General features: G+C 37.1%; 1 protein-coding gene across 4 annotated transcripts in view; it reads right to left on the reverse strand.

Moving 5' to 3' along the window:
• The window catches only part of DIAPH2 (diaphanous related formin 2), a 259,065-nt gene that overhangs the window by 70,788 nt on the left and 167,091 nt on the right, over window positions 1-21,186 (reverse strand). For all 4 annotated transcript variants that reach the window (XM_088151773.1, XM_088151771.1, XM_088151772.1 and 1 more), the window contains one exon: window positions 11,785-11,920. In XM_088151773.1, coding sequence (XP_088007899.1) covers window positions 11,785-11,920 — 136 coding nt within the window. The remainder of the gene's footprint in view (window positions 1-11,784; window positions 11,921-21,186) is intronic.

Genomic DNA, 21,186 nt, shown 5'->3' on the forward strand with positions numbered 1-21,186 from the left:
CCATCAACACCAGGTTCACCCGACAGTTAGTAACAAGAAGGATTGTTCCACTATTTTTCAGTGCAAACAGAGAGTTTCTTAATTTTAATGAAGGAATAAATACACATAAACAGGCATCTGTTTGTACCTGTCAGTTTCACTTAAGTATCCAGGAAAGCAACTGCCGGCAAGAGTTTTGTTTCTATTAATCTGAGACATTAAAATCACACTTCACACTTGTAATTTTTCTCCTCGCCTATCCTTATAATAATTATTCTCTCAGACATAATTTTACTACTATTTGTTTACTCTGACAGAGAAGCTGTGAGAAATGTCCATAAAAAGCAAAGTTAACTGTTCAGAAATAAATAGGCAGGGATGTTTAAGTTGCAAAGGTGTTTAATGTCTGAAGCATTCAGGGAAGCTGGCTGAAGTTTCTCACTTTGTCTGTTAATCATTGGCATGTTTAACTTTATTTATTTTTCCATTACTTACTGGCATTTTTAATTTAAGTTTTTCTATTCTGAGAACTTTGAACAGCTTTTGACAATGTTAAATCACGGAGGGCACAGATACTGATAAGGTCATAGAAGACCAGTCAGCCATGTTACTTATTTTATCCATATACGACTACAGGGTCAACTTCAAGATAGAGGGTGATTTTCTTATACACGTTAGTGGATTGACTAATCAAATAAAATGTCATCACAAATTAAGGCCACATAACATTACATTAATTTCATTTCTCTAAATGCATTTGATTATTATTAAGTACACCAAACACCACTTAGTGAGAACTATACTATATAAAGTATTAAATCTAAAGTCTCCTATCCAGTGTAAGATTTGAAAGAAAAAATAATCATAGAGAACTATAGCATATTCATATAAGTATTACTACTGTAGACCCCAGACAGAAATGGAATGATATAAGTACTTGAACTTGGTTGAGCCAAAATTAAGCACTTCTTGGTATTAGAAGATTCCCTTGGTGGCATACAATAAAAACGATTATATAATACTATTTTAGAAGGAGGAGGAGGAGGAGGAGGAGTGGGAGGAGAAGAACTGCCACCACTATGCAAATGCTGGAAGAAAAACCATCGTGAAAGGAGTCAGACACGTAGGACCCACCCTCCACTCTGGTCAAAGGCCTGGGGAAGAGCTATGGTTTCAGAGGTCTTTTGAACACAACCAGAATGGGGCCTAAGATATAAGGCCTGGGAATAGGTGTTCCAGTGGGCAGGTGCTACGACAGAGAAGGCACACTTCCTGGGTCCCATCAGGTGACATGCTTAATGGATTGGTGAAATATGGTTCTTAGCAGAAGAGTGCTGACTAGCTACAAGCATTCCTGAAAGGATAACACAACCACTTTCAGCAATAAGCAGCTGCTTTATCATGATGTACTTACAACCTGCCATTGCAATTTATATTTCTATCACCACAATAAGTAGCAAGGAATGAAATAATATTGAATTACTGTATTCCAGCTTGAAAAAGCACATGCAATATTAATTTAGGTGTACTTTTTATACTAATTACCAATTTTGTGAAAAGCAGTTTTCTATTTAATGCTTCAAATGTCTTTCAATATATTTTAAAAGCAACAGAGAGAAGGGGAAAAAATGAACTGAATGTTAGAAATCCTTTATAAATCAGTTGCATTGCTATTAAAAGAGGCCCACTTAATTGCTGATAAAAGCTATTTTCTTAAAGTGGATTTTCTATTCTACAACTAGGAACTATTCAGAAATGGAACACTCCACTCCACTTCATACCCAGCGATAGTTTATAGCAATTTGGGCATGAACAGAACAAGCTATTAGGTGGAGATCAGGAACAGTGCTCCTCAATCACACCAGGTTTCCAACCTACATGAATAACAGTATGGATCTGACATTTAATCCATCTCAGGAGCAGCTCAAAGGGATTAAACTAGGTTTGCTTTTCATAAATATAATTTATTGGAAAAGTCAGTGCTTGTACTATACAGCAGATGTTTCTGAAGTATTTGTAAGTCCTGGGAAGCAAGCAATTTCAGCATAGCTCACAGACTGCTAAATTAACCTAATGAAATGTCTTACAGGGGTAGAAACCAAAGGCTGAGATATCAACCATATACATAAATCAGCATCATGATCATAAGCATATATAAGAAGTATACTGTTTCTTAAGCCTTAAAATAATTTATGGCCATCAGTAGAACAATTTTCCCTCAGTATTTAGATATGAACTTATTTTCTTTATCTAAAATAGAATATTTATCTCTCTCGCCATCCAAGGTTTTCTTCCTGGATCAACAGTTGATAGTCCATTCCAGTTAGGAAGAAAGCAACAATCCCCCCACCCCCCATTTATTACAGTGTCAAGTAAAAATTCTAATACTTTCAGCATTAACTGTAAGATGAATGAGAATGAGAATATTAAACATAGGTGGGTTCTGAAAACTTCCAAAACAGATGGTGACAAATGGAAGCAAGTTCAGAGAAAGCAACCAAGATGATGTAGTCTCAAAACCACACCCTACAAGAAATGGTTAAAGGTTATGGGTGTATTTAGCCTACAGAAAAGGTGACTGAGGGGAGAATATGATAGCACATATCTGAATGGCAGTCACATTATTGTCTAATTCCCCAGACAACAGGACCAGAACCAATGGTTTAAAATTACAAGTAATGAAGTTCCAGCTAAATATCAGGAGGAACTCCCTGACTATATGAGTTGTCAGCCAATGGAAACAGGCTGCTATGTAACTTGATGTGTTCTCCTTTATCTATTTATTGAGTGTGTGTGTGTGTGTGTGTGTGTTATATGGCCACCCATTTCACTAACATGTGTCTGGATGGCTAACAAAGGTTAAAAAATGTAATATATAAAATACACATCATGATAAATTAAAAATACAAAGTGGCTGCCAAAGAAACCATGCACAAGAAAGGTGGGCTCAATTACTCTCCCAAGCCCAGGAAGACAGCCAGCTCTTCCAGGCTTTCTGAAAGGTGAACATGGTCAGGGCCAACCTAACTTTGAGTGATATGGTGTTCCAAAATGCAGGCACAGCTACAGAAAAGGCACAGTTCCTGGGTCCTGCTGTATTACCATCCCTGTTTGGTGGGACTAGGAAGCAAACTGGAAGCAAGCTTAGCTTGCAGAGCAAAGGTGTAACAAGGTGCATTCATAATAGCCCATGCTACCACATTCTGAATTGAAGCTTCTGGATGTTCTTCAAGGACAGCCCCATGTAAAGTGCATTGCAGTAATTCACTCAGGAGGTGACCAAAACATGAGTGACCATGTGCAATGCTTCATGATCCAGGAAGGGACACAACTGGTGCATAGCACGAAGCTGTGTAAAGGATCCCCTGGCCACAGTTGCCACCTGCCCTTTGCTAGAGGTCTTCAAAGAAAAACTGGATAGTTATTTGTCAGAAAAGCTGTAGTGGATCTTTTACTAAGCAGATTGGATAAATTATCTCTATGGTCCTTTCCAACTTTAGGAATCTATCTAAATAGTTAGGGGGGGAAATTCATTACTGTAGGTTCTGTTCTATGTAAGACACATACTACGTAAATCCAATGATCATTTTACAATCTAGACAGAAAGAGACTGCACTTCTGAATTTTGTAACAACTACAAGAGCATCATGACATAGTCCTGCATCAAAGATTATTCTGATAAAAACTTTAAAATCTATTTTTCATTCCACCTGCATTACAGAGACCACTTTTATTTTAATTTTTGGTTATCATTACACATTTGACTTTCTTTTGTTTTTGTTTTTTTGCCAGTTCTGAATGCCCCACTGCCAAAGAAATCATGATGTTGCCATTGTGGCACATCTCCTTAAAAAATGATCAGTCCAGAAGCTCCAATCAAAAACCAAGTAGTAGTAAAGTCAGCAACAGACTTTGCACAAGGTTAACATTTTCATAAGTCCAAATATCAGCTACCATTTGGGGATACAGAATTTAAAATGAGCAAAAAGTATGATGAAATATTTGCAAATGTTAAGGCTTGCAATAATGGTTGTAAATTCCAACATTGTTGGCAGCCCCTAACTACCCATTGCCTCTACTTTATTCCAGGCTCTCTTTTTCACAGGCAGAAAATGAGTGTAGGCTGTGTTGGCATGGACTGCAATGACATCACCAGCCAACAGGTGCTGGCTCTGGGCTATTTCTAATATGACACAAGCTTAATTCTTCTCAAAAAAACCCTTCAAACAATTATAAATCCACTATAAAAAGAAATAGAGGGTCCATCCTATATTGTACATACTTAACTACTTTATGAAATATGAACAAAACAGATACTGGGATATTCATATAAATTCATTGTAGTGCAGGAATAAAGCTTTCTGGATTTATTTTTGCATTTTCCAACTTCTCTGTTTATGCAACCTCTGCTTGCTCAAACATCCATGCCACGGGGAAAAATCTTACATAGGGTATTATGAGATGGTATAAATGGTCCTTTCCAGGGCTGATTCTATTAAGTCATTTGCTTGAAAATTTCTCCTCCATCATGTTCTTTTAATGGATTCCAAGATAGCCTATGCTGCAATTTAAATAGATTAAAGCATTTGGCAGTCTTACAACAGTTAACTATCTTACCATGTGGCACTTCTGTCAACAGGAAAAGAGGTCATTTGTAGCCTACAGCTAACCATAACTTGTTAGTTGCATGGAAGTCCAAGGAAGCTAAAAGGTGCTAAACTAAAGTCTAGGCTAGCTCCTGCTTATGACAGTTAGATATTTACCATGAAGATTTATAGTCATCTGAAATCAGTGTTGACTGTATTTTCACAGCTTCCTAAATGAATTCTACATGCTTAGAAGGATAACCTTGAAGGCCATGTTTTCCCATACACATTTTTCTTCAAATATGTATAGAATAATAGCAACTTTTTAATTAAAATAGGACGAGGTATCCCAACATAAATAGGTGAGCATCTGTTCTGAGTTGGAAAAGAATGTGAAATCTTCCTTATATCTCAGTTGACTGACTGACAACACCACAATGGCAGGGTGGGGGGTTTTTTTGGTCAGCAATATACTAATTGAAATGTTCAGGGTTATTCCAAGGAGATCCTTCAGAATGGACCTATGGCTTCCCTCCTGGCTTTTTCATTATGTTTTAAAACAAACAAAAAGTTAATTACAGAGCACACAGATATAGTTAATAAGGGCAGTTAGGGATTTGGGTAGTAATCAAAGAAGGATATACATGCAGAAAACTTTAGAAGCTTGACAAGAGGATGACCTATTAATACGCTGCATATTTTACAGAGCTATGGAATAAATAATCTGTGCCCCCCTGGACAGAAAGAAAAAGGGTAATCATCCTGACATATTTCCCTTGTTTCCAGTAAATTATATATGAATGACTAAATACTGACAGCCTTCACAGCATCAAGTAGGGTATAGTCATGGATAAGATTGTAGCCCAATGGTTGGTAGGTAAAATTTAGCTTCTTGGGGTTGTCCTCTTGCAATCCTGATAAGGCACAACAATGGAGAATTCCAGCTTATGTGTGTTATTCAACACCGTCATAGAATAAGCAACATGAACGTAATCATCTTTTTCTGTTGATGGTAGACTTTCCACATCGATCAGAGAGCAGGGGCTATAACTCTCCAAAAGGGCATGCTGTGTCATTTTAAGCCAGGGTCCAACTTAAACATTGTACCCTGTTTTGTTCCCTTGGTTTTTATACATGAAATGGTGCATAACATGTTCTTGCCTGAAGAACTGTATTATTGGAGACTATTATTTCCCTGCCAGACAACTAAGGAGTAAAAAACCACTCCTTGGTCCATCCCCTTCAGGGTCAAATTCAAGTTCCAAGCAACAGCCACGTTGTCTTCCAAATTTTTTTAAAAATGTTTGCACTGTATCTCAATCACAAAATAATCCAGTATACTGGAAGAAGAATAAGGGCAAGCAAATTCATTTCAGTGCCTGGAAACTTCTAATGTTACTTGGCTGATCTTCCTTCACAGGCTACTTTTCCCTATTAAATAACTTCCAGAGGCAGACTGCTATGCCTTGCTCGCTTTTCTGCGTAAATATCATCATCTTATTTACAATGGCGCAAGAAAGGCTTTACATTTGGAGTCGCCGACTGAGAATGGACTTCTCTTTCAAATTTCTGTCTTTTAGCATAGTACCCTCTTTTGAGAACACAGGGGCACAGAGAGCATGCCTTGAGTCACCTTTGCCAACCATTTCATCTTTGGGGCTTCAGGATCATTCCGGAGGGGCATTATCTTGATTCTTTCAAAGCCTGAAAGTTCGAAGACCATCTTCTGTCATCTCAACAGGAACATACGGTGAGGAAAAAATGGCATTTAAAAAACAGGATTGGCAGGAATAAGAATTGAGGTGCTAACCGTGTACATGCAAACTGTAATAGAGATCAGATGATTTTCATGGTACCGTAAACCGAATGGCTCTATTAGCAACCTTGCTAATATTATTTTATTCAGGATTTGAAAGATTCACCCTAACCTAAGCTGGGAGGGAGGGAGGGAGGGAGGAGACAAACCCTGCATAAATCTACAGGACCACAGAGATAACTTGAGTCTGATATTTCACAGTACTCTAGCCTCATTAAGAAAATGAAAGCACAGAACTGGAAGGTAACACAAAAATAGCACCTAAGGTGATCGCCTTTTACTTGTTTAGCTTCATGATACAACAAACATGCTAGCAAATGTTCTGTACACTCTGGAAAGCATCAAAATAAGCACACTGCTTGGTTTCTTGTCTTTTTCAACTTTCTGTATCAGTGTTACAATATTGAATATTCCGTTTTCTTTGCCTGTCTCCCTGGAGATAAGAAATTAAGAAATGCAGGAGTGCATTCCTGAAACATTGCTGTTTGCAGTCATGTATTTAGATTTAAGTATTTTCTAGAACTTCAGAGAAAGATTGTGTAATATTTTAAATTCTGAATAGTGAACTCTCTTATAGCTGGGTTTTAAGATGTCTGAAACCACATGCTAGGGTCTTTTTTTCCCCCTTCAAATTATGCGTAAAACACTTCAAGAAGTAGTCATATCTATCTGGCAGAACTAACCATATGAATGGAGTTTAAGAGAGTTACTGTAGCTTTTAAGAATGCAGTAACATGAGGAAAGGAATCCAGTCATTTATATATGCACAATTCTCCTCTCTTGCTTGTTAATAGCAATAAGCATATGGAAAAGAAATTGAGTAGAGCGAGACAGTATTTTTCTTCCCTTGGCTTAAATAAAACTGACCATGTTTTATACTAAATAACTCATTACTTCATATTATATGGCATATCATCAAACTGAATATATTTAATAGAAACTACAGCCAGACTTCAGGATTTATCTTTAATTAGAAGAAACCTATACAGATGTAAAAGGGCACTTTCATCATTTGTGAGTTGCTTCTGATGCTGATCACCAAATGTATTATTTTTTTACCAGGAAAACATCACAGTGCTAGGAGACAAAGGGAATAATGACTTTAATTGGTCAGGATTTGTTTTAAGGTTTCATGTGTAACATCATCATCATCATCATCATCATCATCATCATCAATTTATTTTATTGCTTAAGGGATTACTTCCTTCTGTTTGTTAGGGTTTGGTTCGCAGCGTCCCTTTAATACAGGCCTGAATAACATACCCCACTAAGCCCACTCTTTTGGACTGCCCATCAAATATTCCTACTACTTTTTGCAGTTGCAAAGAAGTAGAGCTAGGGGAAAAGGAGGCTTTTCTAGGCTTTTTTTAAATCAGTATTGGCTATAATTTTTTTCTATCTGCCAAAAGAACGGCAAAGAAAGTTCTTTGCTCAAACCATGTGTTAATATGACGTACATACGCAGATACATTATATGGACTCCAACAGAGAGCACTTTACATTTCACTGTCAACCTGAATAGGAAATGAAGATGTCAGAGTGTGTTGGGTTGTCTCGAGGTGTTGGTAGGGTATGACTGGAAGCTAAGTAGAAAAAAAAGGGACACAGTTTTCAGTGGAATATATGTATTAGAAAATCTATGGAATTACTGTGAAGTCCTTGGGGTTCTCTGAGCCTGGTTCTTTTCTTGCAAACATTTCATTACCTGGCTAGGTAACATCTTCAGTGCTAAAATGGGATGGGGTTTGCTCTCTATTTATGTGCTGTGGCCTGCCTTGCCAGTGCTGGTGCTGGAGGGGGTGGGGGTTTTGTTTTGCTCCTCTGGAAGTTCCTTGAGTAGCTTATGTTTACTGCTTGATTGTGTGCCTGGTGGTAACCTTTGCTTATCTAGGTGATGATCGCTGATGATTGATTGCTGGTGAGGCGATCTTCTGGTCTTTTGTCTCTTTTGAATAGTATGTAGATGCTGTTTATCTCTATGTGTCCCTTATTTGCTGCCTTGTTTGAATACCAGGCTTCCAAGAATTCTCTTGCATATTTGGATTTGGCTTGGTCTAAAATGCAGACAGTTTCCCAGTTAAAATGATGGTTGAGTCTGTCCATGTGTTGTGAGATTAAGGAATTTTCATCATGTCTTCTGACTGCTCGTTGGTGCTCGTGGATGTGCTCTGGCAGTCTTCTGCCTGTCTGTCCTATGTAGGGTTTGTTATAGTCCTTAAGCTGTCTGTTGTAGATGACTCCTGTTTTTTCTTCTTGGGCTACTGGATCTTTTGGTTTACTTAGGATATTTTGGAGTGATTTTGTTGGTTTGTGTGCTACAGAGATGCCATGTGGTTGTAATGGTCTGTTGGTGGTTTCTGAGACATTTCTGATGAATGGCAGTGTGATCCTTTTCATAGCTTGTGTAGGTTGTGTTGTAGTAGATGGAATTACTGCCTTCTACCAACTATGCTCAATCTACTGCTTCTATACCTTCCTTCGAAGCACACACAGTACATTTCCAATGTGCTGATAAACTCATTTATTATGTATGTGTATTGTTAAACTAAATATATTATTTTCTCTTTTTTAATGGGTTGACCACTACTATGATATCTGCAGCAAAGTTTTATCATTTTTCTATATCCTGGCATTGCTCCTAAAAGTACTTTGAGTCCTACTTATTCCTCAGATGTAGGACAATCAGGTATCAAGTATACCAAGATGCCAAATCCAGACAGCAATTATTTCAAATTTCCCTTTGCATAAGGGAAAAGTGTTCAAGGGACCGTAGTGCTTGGGTTACAAAGCAAGGTATGTAATATTTCTGTGGTATACTACTCACTAGAAAGGCACAGACTGTGCTATACAAATGGTCTTGTGAAGATAGCTGAGGTCATGATGACTCTATGGTGATGGAATGAAATGGTTTCATCATTCATCCAGATTAGAGTGGTCTTACCCTCAGAAATCCTGTTTTAGCAATCCATCAAGACATCATTTGTCCTTGTGATGTTTCAAGATTTTTTTTCTCCTTTGATCAATTATCATGATCAATGAAACCAAAGAATGCTCATGCATGTGATCATCAGACTGTTATAAACCAGATGGTTTAGGTGCATTGCAAAGGCAATTAGATGACAGATTCACTACAGATAAAATGTCTGTTACAATAACTATACTTCATACATTTCAGAACTGCATTAGTTACCTAGATCTGTCAAGTGAAGTTAAAACTGACTGATGTATCTATTTTAACAGCAATTGGGTCTCTTTACATTGGATTGTTAATCAGTAGGACAGAATTAACTCTATTGCATGAAGTACAATGAAGCTATTCACAATAATGTAATTTTGAATATTAATAGACATGGGCTTAGGGTTTAGCTATTTGGATGCTAATGTGTTTTCCGAGGCGAAATACCTTGACATGCCAGATAGCCGTCAATCCCCAATAATGAACTCACTCTATTATCTTCATCTGTGTTAAGGGAATGTTAATGTACCTTTCAAAACAATTAATTCAACACTAATTGTAAGTGAGGCAGCTCATTCTTTCTTTTATTCTTATGCCACTAAGTTTACAGGTTATTTTAATTGCCATGGTAATCAGTGATAATGAAGACTGAAATTGTTTCTGATTAAGTAATATGTGCATCAAAATGTTTTCTAATACATTTTTTGCATTAAAACCTTGTGCTCTTCCATGCGGCCTTTGCTCCATTCTACATACTTACATGCCTTATAAGACATTTCATAACTGAATTGTTATATAGGCTTAGTGTTACATAAGATTATAGATTCATATCCAGATTGAATGCAGATTTGTGTGTACAAGTTATGTAATAGCTCCATAAATTTCTAATATTCTTGCCATAATTCAAAGTGGCAGGGAAAAAAAAAAACAACCCTGTGACTTGTGATCTGAATTAGACTTATTATTGTCCTTTGGCCCCTCAACTGTCTCTTTTGTGCAATGAAAGGCAACTTATATCTAGAGGAACAGTGCCTATGTGGGTGTATATATGCACACATACTTAGCGAATTACGTTGGAGAGAGTAGGCAGATTGTATGGTTTGTTTGGGGGGTGAAATGTACTAGATGAACTGGTCAGAACTTGAATCAACAATGAAATATGTCTTAAAAAGACACACTGAAAGGGTGGGGAAATGTGATAATGCAGAGCATAGCCTTAAAAATCCTTTCAATTGGAAGGATCAACAGAACATTAATTTGGAATTAGAAGGGAAAAAATATGAGTAGAGCTTTGCTGAAGCTATCAAAGGAACAAACCTATTACAGCACAGTATGTATACAAACACATACCTTCAATTTTTTACAAGCTAAAAAAAACCCATAAAATAACACACCACTAATTATTTTGCTGAATAATAGATTACGAATCAAAGATGCTCTTTTTTTAAAATATTCATGACAACCTGTGCTGATTTTATTGTAAGGCACATGTGACTGGTTCAAGCCCACAGGAGTCCCACTACCTCAATTCACACTCATTACATGATTTATTCTGATACACAACTAATATACCTTGGCATCTTGTATAATATTTGTCAAGAGAGAAATATTGCTATTTTTACTTGGACTGAATCCCATCAGATTTGCTCACTGGGTAGAAAGGACAAGCTACAGTCACACACTGTGCATTTTTATGTGTTTTATGATTGGGAAGGATTAAGCTGTGCCTCACCACAGAACTGAAATGATCACAGAAGGGGGAACCGCAAACTGCAGAGTGAAGTAATCTCTCGTTCAATCTAATTCATATCTGTGTCATCTCTCTTCTGTTTCGGAAATCCAATGGGATGGAGAATAAAGCATGCATTTCAACAGTCCTTTCCAACTCTGCAAAGCAGAGATATTAAGAGCCTATTGATTCTTTCCCTCCCTTCCTTCGTGCGCCCTCGCTCATCAAATGCCCTCACACACAATGAAGTGTCAGTTCAGCTACCCAGCAAGCTCAGCGTGGCTTCCTATATCATATCCGATTGTCAATCTGCAAAGCTCACCAATAAAGCTAGCTGTGGCAGCTCACGGAAAAATGGACCATTGAGAGAACATCCATCTACAGTAAGGACAGCCTCAAACTGCAGAAGAAAGGTGTTGACTGCCACTCACCCTCTTAGGAAGACGCTTGCAAAATATTGATAACTTAAAAGCCTAAAACAAATACAGTTATGCTTCTAAAGAAAAAGCCACATGTAAAACTCATTGAACTCAATACGAAAGACCTGAGAAAATGCAACATCTAACAAATAACAGTACGAAAGCGAACACAGCATTAAAAAAGAACCTCTGTGAAAATGTTTGGAAAGAGTTTGTTCTCTGTCATTAATACCGAGTTAAGTGTTTTTATTACCAATCTATCAAATCTTGCTTCATCCAAACCAGTAATGTGGCCTTACCTTTATTCATGTCAATCAGTTGCTTTTTCTTCCGTTGCCGCTCCAATTTTTCACGTTCTGCTTTCTCTTTTGCAAGTTTGGCTCTCTTTGTCTTCTCCTCCAGTTCTCTTCTTTTATGGTTCTCCTTCAATGCTTCCTGTAGTAATAATATGAAACACAGGAGTCTATTGTTATTTATGTACAGCAAATTGAGGAAACCTTGTTTATTATAGACTTGGCTTGTATTCTTAGTTGCCTGGAGGGGAGAGAAAACATACTGTAATGTCACCTTTCAAAGCACCAGGGGGATTACGGTTTCTTTAAGAAACAATACTACATGCTGCATTTTTTAATCTGGTAACCTTTTAACACACAAATCACTCCAGAACAGGACCTCCAGAGAGTAAACAGGTAACTCCAGACAGAAGAAAATTAAATGAGTAACAGACTTTTAATGGATGACTTCTGAGCAGTGGAACAAGTGCTCTATTAAATATGGATAAACTTCAACATAAAGTGGGCATTATACTACAACCACTCACAATCAACTGAAATGTATTTATTTAGAATGGACTGCTTCTGGAGAACCAGGATTTAAAGATGTGCCTGGCCCAACAGGAAAGTAGAGAGAAGATACACACACACACACACACACACATATATATATATATATATATACACACACACACACACACACACACACACACATACACAGAGAGAGAGAGAGAGAGAGAGACTGGAGCGTCCATATGCACTTATGGTTAGCTTTATTTATTTATAGCTTTATGATTTGCTCAGGTCACTCAGACAACCAGGATGCAAGAGTAATAAAAGGGACCAATCCCAGAGAAACACAGCTTGCTTACTGTAACTATCCCCCTACATGAGGACTATTACTCTATTTCTACAAGTTTTAACATAGAGACGAGGATTTTCCAAATAAGGTTTGGAAAAAAGAAAGAAAGATAAACAGTAGAAATGGTAGCTCTGAGATTACCATTTAATACAATCCCAGAATAAGGTAAGCACAAAAAAAAATACTTCGTTAAAAGTTGGAAAAACACTATTGTCGTAGGCGACCTTCTAGTTATCTAGATTTGGGATTAAGGAAAAGACCTCAAATGCTTCGGGACACTTGGGAGCACCTGAGAAGAAGGAACAAGATGGATATGACTCAATGGGCTCTCATAGTGATAGCGAGAACCCAAATGGGGAGTAGAATTTGATATGAATTGTGATTTCGGATATGAGTTTCCCAATTTAGTCTAGGGTTATTTACTGCCTAGCCTGTTTATTATTACATAAGAGCAAGATACAAAATAGTCATATTAATCTTCACTGGGTTAATACAAAATATACACTACATACCCTCAGTTGCTATGGCCTACAAGTAGTTGGCCTGTAGTTTTAAGACCGTGGCAAAATAAATAAATAAATAAAAATAATTCTATGGATTAAGATAGATTTGGACAATGTGACCTGATAATCGAAACAAAACTTCACTATGTCCTCATCGGAATTAGAAGTCTAGTAGCTTAAAGACTTTTTGCCTGCAAAAATGAATATAAGGGATAGTGAAGCAAGAATGAGGCATATATTCAATTTTGGAGCCACTTTCTGAAACAACTAAACTTCTTGTTGTTCCCAGCAACCACCAACCCTAACAAATTTTTACTTTCGTTACATTTTTTTTCTTTTCAATAACCTTCCGGTGCTCTGCAAGTTGTTGTTTTCAAAACTGCCTCAGGCAAGTAAAAAAAAAAATGTTCTGCCCACTTGTCAAAGAGGTTTTTTTTTGGTTGTCGTCGTCTCAATCAGCAGACTTCAGAAATACATAAAAATCCTTACTGATGCTGCGGGGATGATTTCTAGATATTCAGCTTGATGTGCTTCACGGAAAAGGCAGATCTTAGCTAGCTAAACAGACCTGAGCACAGGGCAGGTTGTGACCGATAAATTGTATTGAATAAAAGGCTGTAAAGAAATGAAATTGTTTAGACAAAATAAAAAGCCAGCTAACAGGTGTTAAATTATGGGCATCACTTGCTTCAGTATCAGTCTGTCAGGAAATGTAATTGTAACAGTACATTGGAGGACTTGATCAATCTGTTCCAAAAGTCCAGGATTTGCATCACTGCCCTACCTTAATTTTGATGGCCTATGAAGTCAGCATGCTGAATCTCCCTTGATGAAAGAGCATGAGAACCAACGTACAAGGGCTGAAGCCTAATATCAGGATTCAAAATGTGCATAAAAAATCAATAAAAAGGCTAAGCGTTTCCATTTTAAAAAGCCAGATTACCTTTATCTTTATCTGCCCATTTCATTTGATTTTTTTTTTTTTTGGTGTTTAAAGATAAGGGGAAATGGGAAAAGGTTTTTTTTATTAGCATATTTTGTTCTTTAACGTAACTGGATGACTGCAAGCGCTCCCTTCAAAGCAGCACTGCATTTTCTGCTGAAATTAAATGTACAGTATTAATTATATAAATGCATAGTAAATACTGATTTTCTCCAGGAAAAAAAGAAATTCCAATGTAGAGTGGATACACAGTAAGTTCTACACATTCTATACAAAATTCTTTTGTGAGAAAAATAAACTCTTAACCTAAGTTATTAGGTTAATAAGTTACCTTGTACTGATTCTACTTTGACTAATATTGAAAATATAAATGATTTTTTACTGTTAGGACTGGTCTCTGCAACACTTTTAAATAAATAAATAAATAAATAAATAAATAAATAAATAAATAAATAAATGAATGAATGAATGAATGAATGAATGAATGAATGAATATCGCTCCATAGCAGCAAAAGCACAATTGTATCTTCTTGATTGGGATGGAACATTCAAGCTGGAAGATGCAAATTAACTGCTAATTGAGAGGATTAGTTTTTGGTCCTATGAGTTGGAAGAAATGCTTTAGGATAAGAATAGACAGTTCCCAGTTCTGCCAGTCAGAGCTGTCTAGAATTCTGTGTTTGTGTGTGTGTGCAGAGTGATTTTTGTTTGTTTGCTTAAAAAAATAAATCCTTTCACCAATCTCTTTGTAAGTTGGCTGGCTGATAACAGTCATTATCAAGCAGTTTTGTTTTGCTGGAATGGAAATAAAACATTCCAGGCAGTGTTCTGTTCCAATTTCAAAATAAACATCCTTCCATTTCATATATATCTTTGTGAAGTAGAATAATCCAACAACAGATGCATCTTGCGATCTTGCTAAAGACATGTTTGCACTCATGTCTGAACTTTTTTGGGACTTTATTCTTATTATTTCTAATCTCCTAGACCTCTAGTTTTGCTCCTTTTTCCATAATAAAATGGAAAGCTATCCCACCCTCAAAAGAATAACACTACCGTTGAACAGAAAATAAGCATGTTCAAACTCCTTTATAACGCTTAAAGTGGTCACATTAACGGAAGACCAGGGTGAAGGTGTCAGAGTCACTTCTCTATAATGAGGACAATTTCATTATGGAAAAAAAAATCAATTATAACTACAGAAAGTACAAATTACAGATGTTTGAAAAAAGGAAACAGTAAATTGCATAAAACAGATCAAGTTAGCATGTCTTATGTGGCTACTGTCATTTAACAATAAAAAGAGATGATTAAAGTATAAATAACAAAATGGTAACTTTTCTACTTTCTAATGAGGTGCCAGGAGAAAAAGGCATAAATGAAAAACAAATGAAAGAAAAACAACTTGGTGGCAAGATTTTTTTTCATGCAGAGAAAAATAATAATAAAGAAAGAAAACATCTAAGTAAGTAAGGTTATTGAAGCTACTGACTCATCTAGAAAACAAAGTAATTGGATAGAGGGGAAAAGGGATTAAACAGCACAGATTTTTTTAGGAAAAGTTGCTATCTGCTTGATAAGTCAAAGGGTGAAAAAGTATTTCCTTAATGACAAAAAGATCATCTTTTATTTTCAATGTAAAGTCTATCTGAAACCTCATCTGAGTTAATTGAAGGAAGAAATGAATCCTTTGTTTGGGAAATTGGATCCTTAAGATAAGTTACATGATAACAGAAGGAGTTCAGATGGAGTGGGGAAAACAAGATTTAATAGTCTTCTGTTTTCCTACTAGGATTCACATCAGCTACATTGACTGGTATTTTACTGCTTCACCACAAATAAAACAGAAATGAGTTTATCACACATCATACCTATTTTTACAGGTCTGACGAACAGATCTTTACACACTGACATGGTTGAGAAGAGAACTGCAATGATAAATTGTTAAAACTAAGAAATCACAAATCTTTTTTGGTATTAAGTTATAAAGTAAATGTGCAGTTATATCCAAAGACCAGTTGTAGTCCTAAAAGCTTTCTTTGACATTTACTAATCAACTAAAACCCCACAAAGAGGAGGAGGAGGAGGAGGAGGAGGAGGAGGAGGAGGAGGAGGAGGAGGAGGAGGAGGAGGAACCACCACAAAACAGACAAAGTAATAGGAAATGAAGAAGCTAAAGTGCTCTGGGACTTTAGAATTCAAACAGACAAGCACCTGCCACACCACACCCCAGACTTAACAACTGTTGATAAGAAAGACAAAAAAGTCTGGATAGTGGATACTGCAATACCTGGAGACAGCAGAATAGAAGAGAAAGAACTGGAGAAAATCACAAAATATAAAGACCTGCAAATAGAAGTAGAATGACAAAGATACGGCAAAAGAAAGCAAAGATAGTGCCAATAGTTATAGGCGCCTTAGGTGCAATCCCAAAACATCTGGAGCACCAGTTGAAGACCATCCGCATTGACAAAATCATCATCAGTCCATTGCAAAAGGCAGCTTTACTCAGAACACCTTATATCCTGCGACGATACCTTTACACCATCAAACCGTCAAACAATACCTGCCTATCCCAGATCCTGGGGAAGGACTCGATAGGTGGATAAAAATGCCAAATCCAGTCTAAACATCTGGCTGACTGTGCAATCAACCATAATAATTTTAAAGTTGCAAGATAAGGAAATGTGTTCTGTGTTGCGGGCCATTACCTCAATAAATTCTTAACTCATACAAAATTAATACACAATAGAAGGCCAAAGTTTAAAATGGCTAACCAGATATTTCCCTAATACTGCTGAAAAAAAAGTGCATGGGCGCACAAATGAATCCATCCATCCATCCATCCATCCATCCATCCATCCATCCATCCATCCATCCATCCAATCTATCCTTATGAAACTGAAAACTCATCCCCAAGGAGTGAATAGAAGTTCTTGTTTCAACAAAACAAAAATAAGCAAACAAGACCTTTTCAGAAATTGGTACCAAAGCAGTAGACGAGCTCTGTGTTTCCATGTTTCCCAGTGGGTGGTGTGAAACAATAACAACAGACCCAGTTCGCATTCAACATTGCACAGAAACATCAAGCTTGACATGGAACTTCTGAGAGATGTCATAGAAGATTATGATTCTTGGCAAGCCAGATTATTGTGATAAAGCTTCTCTAACTGGCAGATAAAGACTACGGAAGCAGCAGTATGGAAGAGCAATACAGCAAAATACTTCATTCTGTAAGGAGCTCTATCCTTGCATATAGAATCCCAGTGATTTTGTGAGTTAGCTGAAAGACGCTCAGTACAGAAGTTGCATATATTATTATTTTAACACAAATTGGATCAAAGGAGTCAGCTCAGAAGCACTAAGACTGCTTAGTGAAAGGTGAAAGTGAGCACCTGAATTAGCAACATAAAGATGTTGTGTCTGGAGGTGAGCTGGAGACCTAGACTAAGGTCCAGGTTGTTCCAAGACTGACAAAATTTAAATTTTTGAGGTAGTTTGCTTTTGCTTTCTAAAAGAAAAAGAAAAATCCTTCTTGCAGGACCACACTGTCACACAAGCACTGTGCCTGATCAACTGCTTGGAAGCTGATATAATTACAATTCCACGTCTTTGGGTTTCTTTTTAAAAGTAGCCCAGGGACAAGTAACAAACAAAAGGAATGGCCACAGATTGTCTCTGAAGATGTCACTGCAGATTCATCAAAGGTAGTTGTGTAGCTACATTCTAGGAAGATCTAGGAATACAAAGAATGCTTTTTCTAAGTGCTATAGTTTCTAAAAGTACTTCTACAAGTTGTTAAAATTATTCGGAAATAGCACCCACTACACAAACTGGAAACAATGCAGGCTAAAAGGCAATGAAGTAATATTCCCTAATTTTTAAAACAACGTTGAGTGCACTCACATTGATGCAAGTTCACCAATGAATCTTTGAAGAGTAAGAAATTCTATAAACTACATTTAAGAAATGCACTTAATATGACTTGGTCTCTTGTTTTGAAAGAATGGAGCCGAAGCCATCTATTTTCACAAGCTGGGGTGCATTCAGAGAGAGGGAAAGAGAGCAACATAGCCCTAAAATGAGCAGGGGCTGTCACCTTAAGTGATTCTGCTACAGATGACAATGAAAAATAATGATGCCAATTCACTAGTTTCAGATAGTCACCAGAAACTACTATGCATGTTTTGGTGGAATACATGGAAATAGTGCAATCTGTATTTTTATTCCATTCCATTTACTTGTAATGGAACCATGCACAAGGGACACACCAAGTACTTCTAAACTGTTTTACATTATTTTTGGTATCTACTGCTTAAAGCAAAGCTGTAAGTCATTTCAAAAAGTGAATACATTAATCGAACTGACAGTTGCAGCCTTTTTGAAACAGAAGATGAGCAAACAAGAGTTGTGTTTAGTCTCTGGATGATAATGATGATTCTTCTCCACGCCTTAGCAAAATGTGTTCATGGGAACTGCAAACACTATAATGTATGCCTAAGTCTATGAGGGCTACCAGATCTGGGTGCAGAACTCTGGACAACTACGAGATGACAGTGTCTTCACTGTTAAAGAAAAAACAGCCAGTTATTTTATCCTCAAGAGTGCTATTGGTTGTATTTGTGTATGCTACTTGTACAGGTTTTCATTGATCTCAGGGAAGACACACACTTCATTGTTTGTTTTACTAAGACTTATGCTTTACCTTCAGACCACCCATCACTCAGATTTCATCAACTTCTAATCTGAGAGAGGGTTCTTCCCTTCTTCCTGGATCTACTTTTGAGAATTATCATCAGAACATTTTCACATTAAACCTTGACAATTAAGAAAAGCCTCACTAATAAGGAATTGGGGAGTTTAAAATTACATTGACTATGGTCTCTGTGGTGTTCTCCATTCATAAAAGTAAGGCTTTAAACTTGATATTTTCCAGTGGGAAATGACGGTGAAATATGCTTCGCTATTGCCAGTGATTCTGTTTCTGTTGTACTCATCTACCTAACCTTGAAGAGTCACCTTCACAGCATTTCATTTCCTAGGGAAGAAATAGCAATGACATGTAAACAAAGCCTGTTTGCTGAGAGTACTCTTAAGATCAAATTAATTGGTCATATCCAATTCATGTTACATAAAAGACTGAAAGAAATACCATCCAACTTCAAACAGCCCTACTTGAAGCAAACAACAAATTGCAAACATCAGGGAGGACTGAAATAAAAACTGAAGAAAAATGAAATAATCACACTTTAAAAATGTCACCATTTTGACTGCATGATGTCAAGACACTGAAGGATGAGATTTGGTCTGTAAATCGTCCAGCCCTGAAGCAGACCAGTTTTATTTCATTAATTAAAGAAGTGGCATTATTGCTAGACATCATGAAATCCAATTCATTGCTAACATTAATATCTAAATTTTGATGTGGGCAGGCCATGCACCAGTGTAATGAAAGCCTGTATTTCATCCCTGAGAATTGATTTTGATTTTAGAATGTATGAATTGTCTACCATTGAATTATTCTGTAGAGGCCCTGCTAAATCTGATCTCACAAGCAGTCCTAAAACAACAACAACCCTGTGTGTTGACTAATTCACAATTAGTGCTTATTGTTATAAAAAACAGCTTTGAATTTGAATAACTTCCACAAAAGCCTATCTGTCTGTATTGTCAATTATTAAACTTAAATGTTTTCCGTATATTTAATTCTGGGATGCAAGGTGCATTTTTAAATCCTACTGTTATGAAATGCAGAATGGATTTTCTGCAGAGCTGATACAATGGTACCATGGGATATTATCTTATAATATTCTATAGATATGCATGCAGATATACACACGCATAGAAGGGCAGTGAGCTTGAGTCACAACAGTTCACAGTCCAATTCCCCTAAAATAATCGAGGGAGGGGGGAAATTTGCTGGATTCAGTTTATTTATTTATCACATTTATATGGCCGCTCATCTCAGAAGAGGTCACTCTGGGCGGTGTACAACAACCAATAAAACAACCAATATATATATATATATATAAATAAAACAGTATTATAAAAATATAAAAAGTCATTATTAGAAATGAAAAGCACTATAAAAAATTTAAAATGTACAAACCACAAAGAGAGAGTAAAAACATCAACCACAGCGGAGCCATCTAAAATATCTCCGGTTCCCCCAAGCCAGATGACATAGCCAGGTCTTGAGGGACTTCTGAAATGATAGCCGGGATGGAGCTAGCCTGACTTCGGGAAGGAAAATGTTCCATAGGGCGGGCACCACAGCCTACAACTGACTTTCAGAATTGATTGACTTAATTGGATTCAGAATTAGCTTGAAACATGAGTTATTTTTTTTTCTTACTGCATTCACTGCTTGTGAATCTTCAGGATCCTGAAGAAGTTACAGGAGTGGGGGCTCAGAGGCAGGGCTTCAAAGTCACAGCCCCCTCAGCTCTGGAACAGCTGGCCTCCTGAGCTGGTTGACTCCCTCCTTGTTAATATTCAGAACAGTGATTAAGATGATTCGTTTTTAGACAGACTTTGGGGCATGTTTCTGTACTGGAACCATACTGCAGATTCATAAGTAGCTCTACCCTGTAACTCTCTCCCCCCCCCCCCTTAATTCATGTTAAAGGAATGAATATGAAACACTGGTTTGGAGAGGTGTGTGTGTGTATGTCTTCACATCAGTATGGACTCCTGGCAACTGCCTGGACAAGTTCCTCCAGTTTTCTTGGCAAGATTTCGGAAGTGGGTTGCCACTGCCTTCTTCCTAGGGCTGAGAGAGGGGGACTGGCTCAAAGTCACCCAGCTGGCTTTGTGCCTAAGATGGGACTAAAACTCACAGTCTCCTGGTTTCTAGCCTGGTGCCTTAACCATTACACTAAAGTGGTTCTCAGTGTGGAGGTACTTAGATGTGTTTTGATGATCTATAAAAATATGATGTCATTCTCTATGGCAGATGGGTAACCTTCTGAGATGCCATTGTGCAATGTCATATGATTGGAATAGGAATACCTATTTTCAAAAAATAAAATAAAAGATGCTATCTTGAAAAATGGCCAAATTCCATTAGATTTTGCTGATCTCATTCTGGACTCTTGTATTCTTTCATTCTGGTCAGCACC

Source organism: Python bivittatus, unplaced genomic scaffold (genome assembly GCF_059951505.1).
Source record: "Python bivittatus isolate LINGU-HERP-01145 unplaced genomic scaffold, Pbiv_v1 ctg000670_np1212, whole genome shotgun sequence".
In the NCBI taxonomy this organism is placed as follows: Eukaryota; Metazoa; Chordata; class Lepidosauria; order Squamata; family Pythonidae; genus Python; species Python bivittatus.